Source organism: Dendrobates tinctorius, unplaced genomic scaffold (genome assembly GCF_039654945.1).
Source record: "Dendrobates tinctorius isolate UK_male_01 unplaced genomic scaffold, ASM3965494v1 ptg000157l, whole genome shotgun sequence".
Lineage (NCBI taxonomy): Eukaryota > Metazoa > Chordata > Amphibia > Anura > Dendrobatidae > Dendrobates > Dendrobates tinctorius.
In genome coordinates, this window is record NW_027361824.1 from 13,118,852 (window position 1) to 13,138,404 (window position 19,553).

Here is a 19,553-nt window from a genome sequence, read left to right on the forward strand (position 1 = left end):
GAAGGAGTGCCAGTAATATTAATAAGATTAGTATGGTTTCGATATGAGGTAGGGTAGGGGTTGAGGTTGGGGGATGGTGGACCGGGGTTGGGGGTTATGTCCCCCAAAATCAGTAGGAGTAGTAACATAAAGACCTGTAAGAAGTTTTTTTTTTTCCTGCGATGTGTATGGGCAAGATGTGCTGAGGTTTTTCAGGAAGGTGAGGAGTGCATGTGAGCTGTACATGGGAGAGGAAAGTATAGAGGGGCTGATGTGTATGAGGGGTGATGGACTGGTGAATGTGGATGGCAAGGGAACACAGGAAGATAGAAATAAAGCACATGGCTAAAAGGGAAAGGAAAGTGTGGGTTACCTGACTCCTGCCCTGACTAACTGCCATAGAATAACTGCTTTTGTTTGATGCTTTGCTGAATGCGTGCGACCCCTCACATGCGTGTTCCCTATAGAATGAATCTAAATTTATACACCACACTACAGGGCCAGGAGAGAGGGATTGTGGGAGCGGGTCAGTTATAAGTTAGCAACAGCTGCTCAGCACATCCTGGTTTGGAACAAATGATCAAAGACAGTCTTGATTCCATCTCTATGCTTATAGCATCTCTCCCATGATAACCTCTCCAGTGATCCCCCCATGGATATACAGCAGAAAGTACTGAGAACAATGTAACAGATGAATTATTACAAAGGAGTTGAATGAGATGATTACTAGTGATGGGTGTGTAGCATCGTTGCTCGGGTTTTCCCAAGCATGCTCGGGTGTCCTCCAGGGATTTTGGCGTGCTCGGAGATTTAGTTTTCCGCCTTTCAGCTGCATGATTTGCGACTTGTAGACAGGCTGAATACATGTGGAGATTCCCTAATATGCAGGCATTCCTCACATGTATTCAGCCTGTCCAGCAGTCGCAAATCATGCAGCTGACACGACGAAAATGAAATCTCCGAGCACGCCAAAATACCCGGAGGACACCCAAGCATGCTCAGGAAAACCCGAGCAACGATGCTAAAAATTCATTATTTTCTTACAAGACCTTTTTTTCCTTTTATCTACCTCGTAAATCGTTCAGCAGAAGTTTCCGAGGACTAATAGGATTTCCAGGAACTGTCACGTGATCCTTTTGGTGCCGTCTGATTGGTTGCATGCTTCCACAGTGGAGGGGGACACAAGGGTAGCACTCCAATTCAGCCCCAGATTTTTCCCTGTGGCGAGGCCATTTAGTGAGAGCAATGACTTTTCTTCTATGTGGTGTTTTCTAACTATCCAATGCCGCGAGTGCCTGCTGTTTTGATGGGTTCCCTTTAAGGGCCTGGTCAGCCAGGGAGATCTCCTCCATATCAGTGCATGGGTCTCTTATAACCTCTAGGTGTCAGTCTTGTGACTCATATCTCGATGCTCCTCTTGCTGATAGATCTGACAGCAGGGGGCGCTGTTAGTACTGGGGTCCTGATTTTTAGATCATAGCTAAATACTACAGTTGGCCATATGGACAAGGGTTGCACGACCCCTGTGCTGTCTTTGGTGGTGTACCCCTTTAAATTGTAGATTTTCTGCTGTGACTGCAAGAGGATTACTTTCTGGCTATCAGTTTGTCAAAAGTGGTTTATTTGTCGCCAGTTGTCAGTCTTTGCTTTCTTCTCAACGTTTTGCATTCACAGGCGCAGAGTAATATTCTGATATCTCCGTCCTGTGTCGCTTGGGAGGAAATAAACTAAACTCCAGATGAGGTTTTTTTTTTCCCACTTGCAGTACCAGTTCTTACCACCGCGTGGCAGCACCTTAATGGAATGTTTTATTACCTCTCCTCCAGTCACACCCAAAGCTGCCCCTTGGTGGTCCAGTCTCAGTATTGTATTTCTAGGGTGAGCTTGGTGAGCACACATCTACATACTGAGTGGGGGAGAACTTGAAGGGATGGGACCAGTTGAGAGAAGGATTTCTAGAAATGCATCCTCTTTTCAGGTGTCTTATTGTCCGCTGAGAAGTTGAAGCATCTGTCCGAGCTCAGAAACTGCATTAATGAAACTGCACCACCCCTGTCCATGGCATATTGCAGTTTAGCCCTATTCTGGTGAACTGCAATACCAGACGTGGCCTATGCACATGGGGGGCGCTGTTACCGAGAGAAAAAAAATCTGGTCTTTTTTTTTTTTTTTTTTTTGTACTGTGAAACATCCATCTCCGACATGTTCTAAAATCTGAAGAATAAGGTGGCTCCTGGGAGCCAGTCCATGATGCCAAGGAATAAAGTCTTGTACCAATCTGAAAGGGAATTTTTCACCTTGAGGATGTTGTCTGATCTGCAGGCAGCATATTATAGAGCAGGAGGAGCTGAGCGGATTGATATATAGATTTGTTGGTAAATATTCAGGAAAAATTGAAATGCATTAATATAATCCTCTGCTGATTCTTGGTTTTGGAGTCCAGTGGGCGGAGCTTCTCACTGGCCTATCAGTGATTAGGACCGCCTACTGGACTCTTGTGGTTAAAAAGAACAGAGGTTAAGATCAATAAATTGCAGGTTATGCTGAATCCTTTTTTCACAAAACTCTATATCAATCCACTCAGCTACTCCAGCTCTATCGCCCCCTGCTGGCCAATCAGTTCCCTTTATGTCATATGAAGTTTTATACTCCAGTCACATCCAGAGCTGCTTTCTGAGATCCCTTACAGTAGCTGCTTGTTCGGTGTCTTCTGCTTCTACACTTCAGTATTGCAGTTAGTGAAAGCAGGCATATCCCACAATGTAAAGTGTTAGCGTTGTGTCCATTCGCAGGAAGCAGAATGCAGCTTTCAGTGTGACTAGAGGAGAAAACCAAGCTATGTATATTATATCTAGACTGGAAACTATTTAAAGGGGTCACCGCATCTAATTGTCCGGAATTTAGAATAAAGGCCCATCTTGTCCAATAACTTTGTCTAGTGTTCATTTGAATGGGATTAAACTGCAATTCCAGTTACAGCCATGAGGGGAGCCATTTCTGGGAGAAAACTATTTTTTTGTATCTTATCCAGGACTTCCCCCTTTCACAGGATTTATGCATTCACACACTTTTTTTCTCTCATTTGTTTCCTAAATGCAGAGTTAAGCAACTTTCTAAATAGTCTTCAATTTACAGCAGCAAAATGATTGAAAAGATTCAATGGAGAGGAACGAGGAGGAGGGGGAGAGGCTTGTTCACAATGTTCAGTGTGGAGAGAGGAGTTATAATCTAGTCTTAGAGGGCAGAGAAAACATGCTATTGATGAGGCTGAAAGCACATGAAGAGGAAATAAGAGTGGGATAGAAGCTGTGCTGATCGAACACACACACACACACACACACACACACACACACACACACACACACATATATATATATTTATTTTACTAGGAGAGACGCATATTACTAGGAGACACACAGATCTCGCATCCAGCCTATATTACTTGGAGCAACACACAGACCTCAGATCCAGCCTATATTACTGGGAGGGACAAACATAGGTCAAATCCAGCCTATATTAATGGGAGAGGTACACAGACCTTACATCCAGCTTATATTACTGGGAGGGACACACATACCTCACATCCATCCTATATTCCTGGGAGGGACAAACCTAGCTCATATCCAGCCTATATTAATGGGAGTGGTACACAGACCTCACACCCAGCCTATATTACTGGGAGTGGTACACAGACCTCACACCCAGCCTATATTACTGGGAGTGGTACACAGACCTCACACCCAGCCTATATTACTGGGAGTGGTACACAGACCTCACACCCAGCCTATATTACTGGGAGTGGTACACAGACCTCACACCCAGCCTATATTACTGGGAGTGGTACACAGACCTCACACCCAGCCTATATTACTGGGAGTGGTACACAGACCTCACACCCAGCCTATATTACTGGGAGTGGTACACAGACCTCACACCCAGCCTATATTACTGGGAGTGGTACACAGACCTCACACCCAGCCTATATTACTGGGAGTGGTACACAGACCTCACACCCAGCCTATATTACTGGGAGTGGTACACAGACCTCACACCCAGCCTATATTACTGGGAGTGGTACACAGACCTCACACCCAGCCTATATTACTGGGAGTGGTACACAGACCTCACACCCAGCCTATATTACTGGGAGTGGTACACAGACCTCACACCCAGCCTATATTACTGGGAGTGGTACACAGACCTCACACCCAGCCTATATTACTGGGAGTGGTACACAGACCTCACACCCAGCCTATATTACTGGGAGTGGTACACAGACCTCACACCCAGCCTATATTACTGGGAGTGGTACACAGACCTCACACCCAGCCTATATTACTGGGAGTGGTACACAGACCTCACACCCAGCCTATATTACTGGGAGTGGTACACAGACCTCACACCCAGCCTATATTACTGGGAGTGGTACACAGACCTCACACCCAGCCTATATTACTGGGAGTGGTACACAGACCTCACACCCAGCCTATATTACTGGGAGTGGTACACAGACCTCACACCCAGCCTATATTACTGGGAGTGGTACACAGACCTCACACCCAGCCTATATTACTGGGAGTGGTACACAGACCTCACACCCAGCCTATATTACTGGGAGTGGTACACAGACCTCACACCCAGCCTATATTACTGGGAGTGGTACACAGACCTCACACCCAGCCTATATTACTGGGAGTGGTACACAGACCTCACACCCAGCCTATATTACTGGGAGTGGTACACAGACCTCACACCCAGCCTATATTACTGGGAGTGGTACACAGACCTCACACCCAGCCTATATTACTGGGAGTGGTACACAGACCTCACACCCAGCCTATATTACTGGGAGTGGTACACAGACCTCACACCCAGCCTATATTACTGGGAGTGGTACACAGACCTCACACCCAGCCTATATTACTGGGAGTGGTACACAGACCTCACACCCAGCCTATATTACTGGGAGTGGTACACAGACCTCACACCCAGCCTATATTACTGGGAGTGGTACACAGACCTCTTATCCAGCCTATATTACTGGGAGGAACAAACATAGCTCAAATCCAGCCTATAGTAATGGGAGAGGTACACAGACCTCACACCCAGCCTATATTACTGGGAGTGGTACACAGACCTCACACCCAGCCTATATTACTGGGAGTGGTACACAGACCTCACACCCAGCCTATATTACTGGGAGTGGTACACAGACCTCACACCCAGCCTATATTACTGGGAGTGGTACACAGACCTCACACCCAGCCTATAGTAATGGGAGAGGTACACAGACCTCACACCCAGCCTATATTACTGGGAGTGGTACACAGACCTCACACCCAGCCTATATTACTGGGAGTGGTACACAGACCTCACACCCAGCCTATATTACTGGGAGTGGTACACAGACCTCACACCCAGCCTATATTACTGGGAGTGGTACACAGACCTCACACCCAGCCTATATTACTGGGAGTGGTACACAGACCTCACACCCAGCCTATATTACTGGGAGTGGTACACAGACCTCACACCCAGCCTATATTACTGGGAGTGGTACACAGACCTCACACCCAGCCTATATTACTGGGAGTGGTACACAGACCTCACACCCAGCCTATATTACTGGGAGTGGTACACAGACCTCACACCCAGCCTATATTACTGGGAGTGGTACACAGACCTCACACCCAGCCTATATTACTGGGAGTGGTACACAGACCTCACACCCAGCCTATATTACTGGGAGTGGTACACAGACCTCACACCCAGCCTATATTACTGGGAGTGGTACACAGACCTCACACCCAGCCTATATTACTGGGAGTGGTACACAGACCTCACACCCAGCCTATATTACTGGGAGTGGTACACAGACCTCACACCCAGCCTATATTACTGGGAGTGGTACACAGACCTCACACCCAGCCTATATTACTGGGAGTGGTACACAGACCTCACACCCAGCCTATATTACTGGGAGTGGTACACAGACCTCACACCCAGCCTATATTACTGGGAGTGGTACACAGACCTCACACCCAGCCTATATTACTGGGAGTGGTACACAGACCTCACACCCAGCCTATATTACTGGGAGTGGTACACAGACCTCACACCCAGCCTATATTACTGGGAGTGGTACACAGACCTCACACCCAGCCTATATTACTGGGAGTGGTACACAGACCTCACACCCAGCCTATATTACTGGGAGTGGTACACAGACCTCACACCCAGCCTATATTACTGGGAGTGGTACACAGACCTCACACCCAGCCTATATTACTGGGAGTGGTACACAGACCTCACACCCAGCCTATATTACTGGGAGTGGTACACAGACCTCACACCCAGCCTATATTACTGGGAGTGGTACACAGACCTCACACCCAGCCTATATTACTGGGAGTGGTACACAGACCTCACACCCAGCCTATATTACTGGGAGTGGTACACAGACCTCACACCCAGCCTATATTACTGGGAGTGGTACACAGACCTCACACCCAGCCTATATTACTGGGAGTGGTACACAGACCTCACACCCAGCCTATATTACTGGGAGTGGTACACAGACCTCACACCCAGCCTATATTACTGGGAGTGGTACACAGACCTCACACCCAGCCTATATTACTGGGAGTGGTACACAGACCTCACACCCAGCCTATATTACTGGGAGTGGTACACAGACCTCACACCCAGCCTATATTACTGGGAGTGGTACACAGACCTCACACCCAGCCTATATTACTGGGAGTGGTACACAGACCTCTTATCCAGCCTATATTACTGGGAGGAACAAACATAGCTCAAATCCAGCCTATAGTAATGGGAGAGGTACACAGACCTTACATCCAGCCTATATTACTGGGCGGGACACACAGAGCTCACATCCAGTCTATATTACTGGGAATGACACTCCCAATTTTATTAATTAAAAGTAAGCACTCCTTTTTTTTTTTTCTTTTTTTCCATGTCAACGGTGTCCGTAGCTTTTCTCCTAACACTTGACGCTTGCAGTGTTGGGAGCGTTTGTGATGTGTTGACTCTTCCCTCCCCATAACGCAGTTGACTAGTCATAGCATAGACTGCGATGAATATTCCGATGTGCGGTGTCGATTGTCTCTACATCTGATAATGGCCGCCCGCTGATGTGACTAACGTTTGCTTTCTTGCCGTGTTTTACTTTCATAACACTCTGACTTCTTTGCATGTTCCTCTCTCTGCTGCATCCCGGCATCTCACAGCTATCACATAATCAGGTAATTCTGCCGTCCCGCTCCTCAGTCCACCTCTGTCTGTCCCAATCTGACCCGTCATGGCGGAAGCCCAGGAAAGTCCAGCTGCCGGGCGGGTGTAGGGGGTGTCATCACTTTTTTTTATTACTATCTTGCATAACAATAGATGATTTTTACGCAAATTTCGATATGTAGAAAATTGTGTTCTAGAAGGCGCCAACCGGATCGTGAGACCACCATTATGTGCGGTGATGCAAAATCCTTAAAGAGAATGTGTCTTGTATCCGGAGATGGAGGGGGGATTACCAGAAACATTACCTCTGCCCACAGTAACGGCACCAAACGCAAGAGGATATAGTCTGTGTCAAGTATGAAAACGTTTTTGTTTTTTTTTCTCTAAAAGTTAATTTATGACATCAAGGAATATTTTGGATGATTTGTACTGGCACCAGATATGTAAATCATGACTCCTCTGGTAGGGGGTTGTACTTTCATAAAGGGAATCTGGCACCATGTTTTTGCTATGTAATCTGAGAGCACCATGATGTAGGGGCAGAGACCCTGATTCCAGTCGTGTATCATTTCCTAGGATGTGTTTTGCTGTTTCAATAAAATCAGTGTTTTATCAGCAGGAGATTATCACTACAGGACTAGGTGTCTTGTGCCTCCTAGTCCAACCACGCCCCCACCACTGATACATTGTATACAGAAATCAGCCAATCAGTGGTGTGGGCGGGGTTATACACGGCTCAGCATTCCAAGCTTTCCGAGAAAATTGTGACTGTATCACAACTGCTGCACCCAGTAAACTAATTGATACATCGCTGGAATCAGGGTGTCTGCCCCTACCTCATGCTGTTGTCGGATTACATGGCAAAACCTGCCGATACTTTCCCTTTTTAATTTTTTTTTCATCTTAGTCTTTAGGAAAACTAGAAGTTGAAAGAATGAAAAATTGACTGAGTTTTTAAACTTTGGCGCAAATAATTTTGGCGCCAGTTATATAATTGGCTCACTGGGAAATTGTACCGTTTATTCTTTTTAATATAGTTGTAGTAAAAAAAAAAAATTGAAGTGGGAAAATTGATTTTAGGAAATTGTCTGAAGGGCTTATACTCCCACAAAAAGGATCCTTGGCACCAGATACATCACCAGTGATTATTCCTTTGTTTCCTGTTTGTACAAATCCAAACCAACAAGAAATCGAGACTCTGGAGGGATCCATTTTTACAAGAGCACAGATGAATGAAGTGGTGCCAATTATGGCGCTTTCAGTAAGGGAAGTTCTGAGTTTTTGTTCTGTCCATTGCCCTTGTGAAGAACGTAAGGAAGATCTAGAAGAAAGTCATGTTTTACTTGGACGGTCTACTTCTGCAGATTGGCAGCAGATATATTCGATTGCTTTGCGCAGGAGTAGAGTTGATCGAAAGCATTTGCAGGAACCGAGTCCATCGACCATGTCTGTGGGCCATGATTGCCGGATCAGGTCCCTGCGGATGTCTTCCCATCCACAGGTATCCCCAGTTCCTCTGGACTGGTGCGACACCATCGTTGTGGCATGACCCAAGCTGAACAGTCAAAAGTGGCTCCGGGGAACGAGGTCCACAAGGCTCTGGTCTGGCAGCCATGGACTACTGATGTGGCCACTGGACCAGATCCCTATGAAACATGTTAATCCACATCTTCTAAGGCTGTCTTTACAGTTGGCCCCCCCGTCTGCCTAATCCTTGGCATAGGTTTGTGTGGTGCCTCCATATGTGTCCAGATCGGTCATCCTTGTTAGTGTGACTTGTTCAGATTTTCAATGACTGTGCCGCATTCATGACACAACCTCTTTAAGGAACATTTTGGCATCTGGCAATTTTGGGTCCTAAATATTCTGGTGACCTGAAGTTATCGACCAACTCCCAAAATGGTGAGATCCGGTGCTGTCAAGAGTAGGAAGAAATCTACTAGTGGTGATCTTGTCGGATGACCCAAGTAATATCCCGTCTCCTCAGAGTCCTAAGAAATTTTCAAGTCTTGAGTCCGAGCGATAATTTTTGCGACATGGTATATGTATGGTCGGCAAGCCATACATTAGGCACACATGACGCAAATCTCGCAAGAAATTGTCTTTTAGTGACCGAAACATAATTGGAATTTCTGAATATATTAAACAGGAAATTTACGTTTGAGGAAAGTTTTACCCATCTTCTCTGAGATCCACGATTCCCTAAAATTATACGTGAACTTGGACTATAAATTTCTGGAACGATTGTCTACAGAAATGGTTGTAAGAGATTTTAGGTTTCTCCAGTGAAACCTCGGACACGCGTTGTCTCACTTCTCATCTTTGCTTTGTGTTTTCCAACTCTTGACTTCACCTTTCATTGACATCACTATCGCTATTCGAGCCTGTCCTAATGCTGTCGTTCACCCCATTGGTTACCACTGTCCTCCGTCATCATGTATCTTAATCTAATGGGATCCACTTGGCGTCCAGTCCCGACTATCCTTAGCTTTTGCTAGAATGTGTTACTGTAGTACAAGTCCCTTTCTGTCGTCTTTATATTCTGCCCCATTGAACCCCAGTTGGAAGAAGGCCTCTGCATTTCCTTACCAGCCTTTGGTCTTTGTTGGGTTTTAATTTAATTTTGTGTCATTTTAAGTGTAAGATGAGCCGCAACTACAAATATGTACATGCTTTACAGACCCCTTCAGACATTGAGAGATCTTCATGTGTTCCTTCCTCCATGGTGAGGAAATTGAAGGTTCTGATGGTGAAGATGGTCCTTTCTGTGATATGATGTATTCACGTCCTTCTGAATCTCCCATCGGGGTAGAAGTTTAGGAAGCGTGCGACTGGGCTTACCCAAAAGTCGACCTTTTGATCCATTGATCGCTATAAAACTTTGAGGGGAATTATATTAAATGTCTACGAGAAACAAGGGTCTATGCATTTCGATGAAGGGTGATGAAGTGATGGCACTCCAGCTCTTAGAAGTGTCTGCTGATACTTTGTGGCCCCACGTGGAGGTCAGCGGCTGATAAAGCAAGAAGACGGCGCACGTCATGGAGTAATAGCAAGAGTTCTCGGTGCAGAAGTATGAAATCAGCTCTAGTCTTGGTGTCCATGGATCCGAGCGTTTAACGCCGGTTTCAGTAATGGCTTGGAATTTGCCAGTTTTTTTTTCTACTGTTCTGAAAGTTTTGTGACATTTCCGTAACTTTTTGTCGTTTTCAAGACTTTTGGTATCAGATCGTCTAGAAATTTTAGCTGGAAATAAAATCTGATTAGACAGTTGTAAAGGTCAACAGGTTCCTATCTGGGTGGAAGTGTCTGATGCGTACAGTTGGAGTAGATTTTATTGCAGCCGTCATGCAATGTGTCCGTCACATGTGGGATTCGATTTTCACCAGCTGGGAATGAAATCTTAGCTGCTCCATCGCCTGGGTGTAAAACCGTTTACAGCTCCGTTGACATCTCCAGCAGTAATTTCCATTCCCGTCCAGGTTTTCTTTTTGAATGGGTGTATGGCGGCCAGGGTGGTAGTCGTGGCAATGAGCTGTAGGATTCCCACACCCTGGTGCCGCAGAAAGGAAGCATAATGTCCCTTCTGCTGTATGTGCAATGTGTGCAGCAAAACACTCATTCATTGCCAGAGTCCCCTCTGCTTCTGTCATTCCGGCTCCAGATCCACGGGTCTCACAAACAACCTCAGAGTCAATGTCCATTCTTAACTCTTCAACTTCACTCATCAACAGGGTTTTCATTACAGATGCGGCACAGTGCATATATAGTGACAGTCCTAGGGCTTTCCCTATCTTTCTGGCAATCTCTGCCTCGATGGACAATCCCTGTCCCATCCTGGCAATCACTGCCTCGCTGGACAATCCCTGTGACGTCCGTGCCTCTAGGTCCACCAGCTTCCTCCCATTCCCCTTGTCCGGTTTCAAAAGGAAAAGGCTCGCCATTTCCGCTCCGCCTAATCTTGGTCGTAGGCCCCGGATCCTCTTCGGAATGGTTACAGTTTAAGTTGGTGACCGCCTGCACGCCACTCAGCCTGGGGTCCCTTCTTGCTTTAACAACTTCACCCCCATGGCTATCAGACTGTCCTCTTTTACTGCTGCATCATTACTGCTCTCTAGCCAGTGATACACTAAATATAGCTCTCCACTACACCCATCTGTAACTCTGCCCAGTCTGGAAAACCCCTTATGCTAAGTATACCTATTCTAATACTCTCATTCCCTACCTCTAGTGTGCCCCCACTATTCTAGTCCTACGATTGTCCTATGCTATCCCTAATCCTTTACACAACACATTACAAGTACATACACTTTACAGCAGCATTACATGATTACATTAACAGTCATGAACACCAGGAAAACGCACACATGTAATGTGAATACTGTCCAAAGAGGGTGAGGCATATGACGGCCTCTGTCGCCTCCTTACATGGGAACGGACCTGTCCTGAATTGTCCTCAGTTTGCCTTTTCCCCAGCTCCTATCTAACAAATACCGTAGTCTGACAAACTTTTTTTCCTTTCCAAATTACTGATTTAATCCATTTTTTTTACAATGAAATCTATGGGAAATCGGTCATAATGTGGATGGTTATCCGTCATCCGGATCAGTATTTTTTTTTTTTTTTAACTTTTAAAGTGATGCGCACGCCCAGAACCCTGGAGGCGACAGAGGCGCCGCTGCTCATATCAGTGCCGCTGTCAATCAATGTCAGCTGCATTTACATGACACGCACACCGGCTTCTATCGCCGCCTCCTTCCTGACTCGAATGTTGGAAGCTGTGTTATACGGGCAGCCAGGGGTCTTCCCTGACTCCAGGCCCCAATAACGGTCACCGTAGTCCTTTGGTGAAGCTGAGCCACAGGTTGGGCTTCATTAAAGAGTAGCTATTTCTCTATATACTGTATAGTGTCAGGGATCGATCACAGGTTCAAGTCACTGAAAGAGAGCAAAAATGGAAAAAAAATGTTAAAGTTTTAAAAAGAAAAAATGAAATAAATGTTTTAAAAATTAAAGTAAAAATAGAAATAAAATTTTAAATAAAGTTTTAAACATTTGCAAATATAAAAAAAATGGAAACACCGGTGTTGCCATTTTTTTTTTTGGCCACCCATTCCCCCGCCTGCAAGAGAAATGTAGTCCTAAAAAGCAATCAAAATGAGTATTGATACAAATATCAGTGCACAAAAAAACAAGCCCCCCTCCAGCTTTATGAACAAAAAAAAACTTTAAAAAAAAAAATTTGCCATGACCAAAGTTCAGATTTTTAATATAAATATATATATATACAGTGGGGAAAAAAAGTATTTAGTCAGTCAGCAATAGTGCAAGTTCCACCACTTAAAAAGATGAGAGGCGTCTGTAATTTACATCATAGGTAGACCTCAACTATGGGAGACAAACTGAGAAAAAAAAATCCAGAAAATCACATTGTCTGTTTTTTTTTTCATTTTATTTGCATATTATGGTGGAAAATAAGTATTTGGTCAGAAGCAAAATTTCATCTCAATACTTTGTGATATATCCTTTGTTGGCAATGACAGAGGTCAAACGTTTTCTGTAAGTCTTCACAAGGTTGCCACACACTGTTGTTGGTATGTTGGCCCATTCCTCCATGCAGATCTCCTCTAGAGCAGTGATGTTTTTGGCTTTTCGCTTGGCAACACGGACTTTCATCTCCCTCCAAAGGTTTTCTATAGGGTTGAGATCTGGAGACTGGTTAGGCCACTCCAGGACCTTGAAATGCTTCTTACGAAGCCACTCCTTCGTTGCCCTGGCGGTGTGCTTTGGATCATTGTCATGTTGAAAGACCCAGCCACGTTTCATCTTCAATGCCCTTGCTGATGGAAGGAGGTTTGCACTCAAAATCTCACGATACATGGCCCCATTCATTCTTTCATGTACCCGGATCAGTCGTCCTGGCCCCTTTGCAGAGAAACAGCCCCAAAGCATGATGTTTCCACCACCATGCTTTACAGTAGGTATGGTGTTTGATGGATGCAACTCAGTATTCTTTTTCCTCCAAACACGACAAGTTGTGCTTCTACCAAACAGTTCCAGTTTGGTTTCATCAGACCATAGGACATTCTCCCAAAACTCCACTGGATCATCCAAATGCCCTCTAGCAAACTTCAGACGGGCCCGGACATGTACAGGCTTAAGCAGTGGGACATGTCTGGCACTGCAGGATCTGAGTCCATGGTGGCGTAGTGTGTTACTTATGGTAGGCCTTGTTACATTGGTCCCAGCTCTCTGCAGTTCATTCACTAGGTCCCCCCGCGTGGTTCTGGGATTTTTGCTCACCGTTCTTGTGATCATTCTGACCCCACGGGGTGGGATTTTGCGTGGAGCACCAGATCGAAGGAGATTATCAGTGGTCTTGTATGTCTTCCATTTTCTAATTATTGCTCCCACAGTTGATTTCTTCACTCCAAGCTGGTTGGCTATTGCAGATTCAGTCTTCCCAGCCTGGTGCAGGGCTACAATTTTTGTTTCTGGTGTCTTTTGACAGCTCTTTGGTCTTCACCATAGTGGAGTTTGGAGTCAGACTGTTTGAGGGTGTGCACAGGTGTCTTTTTATACTGATAAGTTTAAACAGGTGCCATTACTACAGGTAATGAGTGGAGGAAAGAGGAGACTCTTAAAGAAGAAGTTACAGGTCTGTGAGAGCCAGAAATCTTGATTGCTTGTTTCTGACCAAATACTTATTTTCCACCATAATATGCAAATAAAATGAAAAAAACAGAATGTGATTTTCTGGATTTTTTTTTCTCAGTTTGTCTCCCATAGTTGAGGTCTACCTATGATGTAAATTACAGACGCCTCTCATTTTTTTAAGTGGTGGAACTTGCACTATTGCTGACTGACTACTTTTTTTCCCCACTGTATATATATATATATATATATATATATATATATATATATATATTAATTATAATATACAAAAAAAAAACCTTTTATAAGTTTATGTTCATTTTAGTACTAACCTGGAGAATCGTACCAGCAAATCATTTTTACCATGTAATGAACGCCGTAAAAACAAAACCCTAAAGAATGGCGGCATTTTGTTTCTTTGCAGCATTTTCCCGCACTTGGAATTCTTCCTGTTTTGCTTTCAGTGCTTTATATGGTAAAAGGATTGGTGTCATTCAGACCTGCCACAATAGCCGATCCCTCAGATAGCTGTGCCATAGAAAAACAAAAAAAGTCCAGGTTTTAAAATGTTTGTTTGTGTTTTTTCCCCACAGAACTTAATCTTTAGTTGCGAAGTTGCAGCAATTTTTGCTCCGTTTGTAACAGATCTGTTTTTTTTGTTTTTGAGAACCGAACGTGTAAACAGATCCTAAGGAACCCGAACAGGGAGGTCACACGCGTGTTACTTAAATGACGCGTTTCGGCCGACGCGTCTCCCACGGAGATCACACGTCCACTATGAACTTGGGGCATCTCCTGTTTTCTCACTCATAATTTTTGGCCAAAAACGGAGGCTTTCTCCACCTTTCTGCTTTACGGATTTTGGTAAAGGATGCGGGAATGGATTTAGCACAATGATTGAAACTTAAAGGGTCGTCTAGTTTAGAAAACCTATTCTCATAAATTATAGTGGTGGATTTGAGTTAATAGGCGGGTCCTGTAGAGGATGACCTGACAATCGGAGACTGTGTAATGCTTCATTTCACCTGTGGGGGAGCTGCAGGAAAATTAAACACTTACCGTCCATCTTCTCCACTGAGTCCTGGCAGGAGGACGCTTTGTAATTAGCTTATCATTCTTTTTAAATAAATATTTTTGATAGAACCCTCAAAACTGCCCATAAGTATTGTCATATCCCAAAAGAAAGGCCTTAATTATCCCCCTCTGGAACAAGAAGACGACCCCCATTTTGGGCCATTCTGGGGGAAGAATCGCATTTAGCACTCATCACCTCTACCCATGGCATGATTGACTGTTTGCACTGGTTTTGCTGCAACAGCTGGAGACCCCCATTGCCGCCATCTTGGGCCTTCCAAAACTTCATAAGAAATCATTAATTCTATACTATATGGCAAACTAAAGTATTTTATTATGTAGTAAAAGCGATCAAAGGATCAAAACCTCTAAAGGGGCTAAAAAAAAGGAAAAAATCCTGATATTTCAAATTTCTCTAGATTTCCCAAATCAAAGTAATAAAAAAATAAAAAAAAAATAAAAAATGCCCTCACGCCACTCCAAAAAGTTACGAATCTGCGATACAATCCAAACACGTTTTTGTTTGGAAATTTTTGGACCCACTAAAACAACGAAAACTACACGTTTGGTATCGCCGTAATCGTACTGACCTGGAGAATCCTATCGTCAGGTCGTATTTACAGCACAAAGAAAGCCGTAAAGGCGAAACCCAAGAAACTATGGCGGAATTTAATTTTTTTTTTTTTTTTTACCTTTATCACCCTGCTTCTATTTTTTTTTTTTTTCTCCCATTTTTCAGTAGTTTATATGGTAAAAATGAACGGTGACCTTACAATTGGTCACAAAAATAAAGAGAACTAGCCTTCGTACGGAAAAATAGAAAACTTCTCAAAAGAAGAGAAGGAAAAAATGTAAAGGAGCTCCGTCAAAAAGGGGTTAAAGGGAACCAGTCAGGACGGTTTTAGTACAGAAAACAGGGCGATGGCTGTATAGATCGTAGAACAGGAATACAAATAATACCGTCTTGTAGTGATCCGTTGTGCCGGCGTTAGTGCATTTCGGCCATACCCATAGAAATTCGCCTTCCTCTTTACCCGGGGAGCCGCCTTCAGTCAATCTCTGCGTGACCTTTGTTGGTCCCATACTGTTAGGATCAAGTGGACACTGTCATCTCTTTACAGTAGACCCCAAAATAAATCCAGTGCTGGGTGTCTCGTATGTCACGACGTGTATTGGGCACATCACAGCCATGATGCCCGGCTGTGGCGCTTTGGTGCAAGTTTTCATTTGGCTCCGGGCGTGACTGTTGGGTTTCATGTTCCCGTTATCTCCTGAGATGGTTTCAGCCATTGTCGAGACCTCCATATATCATGGACAACCCCCTTCCATGGCGCGTTGCAGTGGATGGCACCACATTCGTATCCATCGAGGCATTGCTCTTGCACGACGTCTGGGTGACTCCCCCACCACCTGTTTTTTCTGTTCCCCCTTCACAACCTCCTGTTCCTCTCCCGATGTACAGTCGTATTCCTTGCACCCCTCGTGCACTCGGCATGCTCCTTTCTCGGTGCAGAGAATCCGGTTGTGTAACACCCGTGTGTCCTGTGCACCAGTTTTAACCCTTCACTGAAGGTCCTGTTATTTTGACCTATGCATCTTCATAATTGTTCAGTTCCTTTTGACCCGGGGCCGACTTGTGTCATAGCCATTACTGATTCCAGAGAGTTTGGGTCTTTTTGATGATAACTCGTCCTCTGTTGCAGGTGGCGCCTGGGCAGCATCAGGACCTACAACCCGGAACAGATCATGCTGAGCGCCGCGGTGCGGAAGTCGAGCCGGGACGTCCGGATCATGAAGGAAAAACTCATCTTTTCAGGTGACTTGTTTGATTTTGCTGCTTATATCTGTGTTGAGTTTTAAAAACTTTCCCTTCTCCATTATTTTGTGTTGGCTCACACGGTTTACGCTTCTGTATGATCTATGGGGTTTTTAGTGTTTATATTAATAAACTTTAAGATATATTAAAGTTCTGCAACTTTTATATCATGTGTGTTTTAATTCCTCACTAGTTTATACCTCTGCATGTTGTCAGTGAAACGAGAACATTTTTTGAGCTGAGATGCTGGACTTATAAACTATCTGAGTGGGTGGAGGAAGCAGGACTCACAGGCTCTTTGTAGGAGTAGGCGGGGAGAGAATGATTCGCAAGGCTTTCTCTAGGAGTGGGCGGGGGAATCAGGACTCACAGGCTTTTTCTAGGAGTGGGTGGGGAAGCGGGACTTGCAAGCTTTCTCTAGGAGTGGACGGGGAATCAGGACTCTCAGGCTTTTTCTAGGAGTGGGCGGGGAAGCGGGACTTGCAAGCTTTCTCTAGGAGTGGACGGGGAATCAGGACTCACAGGCTTTTTCTAGGAGTGGGCGGGGAAGCGGGACTTGCAAGCTTTCTCTAGGAGTGGACGGGGAATCAGGACTCACAGGCTTTTTCTAGGAGTGGGCGGGGAAGCGGGACTTGCAGGCTTTCTCTATGATTGGGTGGGGGGAAGCAGGACTTGCAAGCTTTCTCTAGGAGTGGGCGGGGGGAAGCGGGACTCTCAGGCTTTCTCAGAGTGTGCTCATAAACGTATTATTGTGCATTTCTCTCCTCAGAGATTAATAACAGCATTGACACCCCCGAGGAGCTGTCGCTGTGCTCTGAAAATCGCTATGAAGGTTTCGCCAACAATGCCATAACTCCAACCACAGACTCGAAAACAAAGAGCAGCCAGAGAATCGAGGAGACCTGACAGAACCAAACCGATACGTTATTACAGTGAAACCACAGACCAGTCCCATCCTTCTGCTCCTTCTCTTCATTCGTGTCCACTTCTTTCCGATCCGAGACATTTTACGGGACTACGACTACTTTAATGCCAGAATATTGTTTATTTTTGCAGATTATTTTTTTTTTTTTTTAGTCTTGTTGTATAATCTGGACTGTGAGGTTGTAAATATGTAGAAAATTATTTGACTTTTTTGTGTATTTTTGTGACTAGGACACAAGCGAGCTCTTGTGTAAATTGATGATTTTTTTTTTCCCCCCCTCCGAGAGAATGTTGAACACAGCCTGATTGAGTCCGTCCCATCCTTAATCTCACCTTGCGGTCCAATAAACGTATAATGTCCACAGGGAGAGCATCTTATCTTCTTATACTGGAGGCGGCCATATTATGTCTCTTCAGCACATTCAGAGAAAGAGCCAAGGAATGTTGTCTGCTATACAATACACTGCCTCTCCAGACTGCACAGACTTGTTATAGGCCCCTCCCTCTCAGGCAGTATGGGAAGATTGTACATATCATTCAACTTCAAGATCCATCTGCACATGCAAGGCCAAGAGGAAAAAGGTGCCAGAAAGATTTCCAGTTCTGTTCTATCCACATCCCGATGGTGATGGACTTTGTGTAAGAAACGCTGGGCTGTATTGTAATTTATATTATTTCCTTCCCCGAGAGGTGGGTCTCCACTGTGAATAACTGGGTTCTTCTTTATAAAATTTCAAAGGATAGATTAGGACATTATTTTAATGTTGGCAGTAATCCGGAGTTCTGTTATGACTTATTCTCCAGTCGCAGCCAGAGCTGCATTCAAAATTCTGCCAGTTGCCTGAAAGGTCTTTCCATCAGTGTTGTACAATATGCTATCAGAGGCCAGCAGAATTGTGAATGGTAATTCAGCGGTATCTAGAGTATTGGGAATAAAATACCGTGAGATTAGTGCCGATCTAATGGGGGGGGGGGGGGAATATTTGAAATTTATTATTTTCTTACATCCTCGCCCTGTGGACTTGCCTTTGGAACACTACAGGACAAATTTGATAGTGTCCCCTCTAGGGCAGGCCTCATGGGTCGGAGCATGACACAGGTTCAAAGATCACCAAATAGAGAATCCCTTTGTCATAACCCCGCCCCTGCGGATCTTCCATTGCTCACACCACAGTGTATCACTTCTACCTGATGCATTTCTGAATGAAGCCTTGACTGCAGTTATAAAGTAAAATAAGACCTGAGGGTTTTATGCCGGTATCCTACTACAGAAATTAATTTAAAAAAAAACTTATTTTTTAATCACCAGTTAAACATTTATAATGGTGCAGTGACCAACACCTACCTCCAGGGTGGTACTGTAGCTTCTAGTGTATAGCAATATACTGACCACATTTTATATAGCCGGGGCATATTTATTGTGTATTTTGTACTTTCCTTTTTAATATAATGCCAAAAATGGAAAAGGGTATAAAATAAGATTCCACACGTTGCTGTATAGAAGCTCCAGCACAAAGTGACGCATCATATCAGAGAGATCAAGAGGTTCGTCCTGATTTTTTAATTTTTTGTTACAATTTTGTTTTTACATTTCCTTTCGTTGATTCATCGTTATCCTTTTCTGCACTGGAAAGAGAAGGGTTAAACGTGAAGCTGCTGCTCGGTTATCGTCGCTCTCCCTAACTCGGCTCCATCGCTCTGTGACCCCTGGTGACCGCCGCACCTTTTCTACAACCGTCCTTGGAAAAACAGTATTTATTCCGGTGTCTTGTGTGATCAGGCTGTGAGAACCTGGAGGTCTTATTGTATTATGTTCAAGAATAAATGCATTTCGTATGGTTTCCTACCA

The 19,553-nt window shown here is 44.5% G+C and overlaps 1 protein-coding gene across 2 annotated transcripts in view; it reads left to right on the forward strand.

Annotated features, from left to right (window-relative positions):
• The window catches only part of GDPD5 (glycerophosphodiester phosphodiesterase domain containing 5), a 172,676-nt gene extending 153,123 nt beyond the window's left edge, over nt 1-19,553 (forward strand). Inside the window, exons 15-17 of one of the 2 annotated variants that reach the window (XM_073548592.1) lie at nt 7,233-7,247; nt 16,668-16,780; nt 17,550-19,553. In XM_073548592.1, the coding sequence (XP_073404693.1) occupies nt 7,233-7,247; nt 16,668-16,780; nt 17,550-17,686 (265 nt within the window). In that variant the 3' untranslated portion in view covers nt 17,687-19,553. The remainder of the gene's footprint in view (nt 1-7,232; nt 7,248-16,667; nt 16,781-17,549) is intronic. The other variant, XM_073548593.1, reaches the window with a different exon arrangement.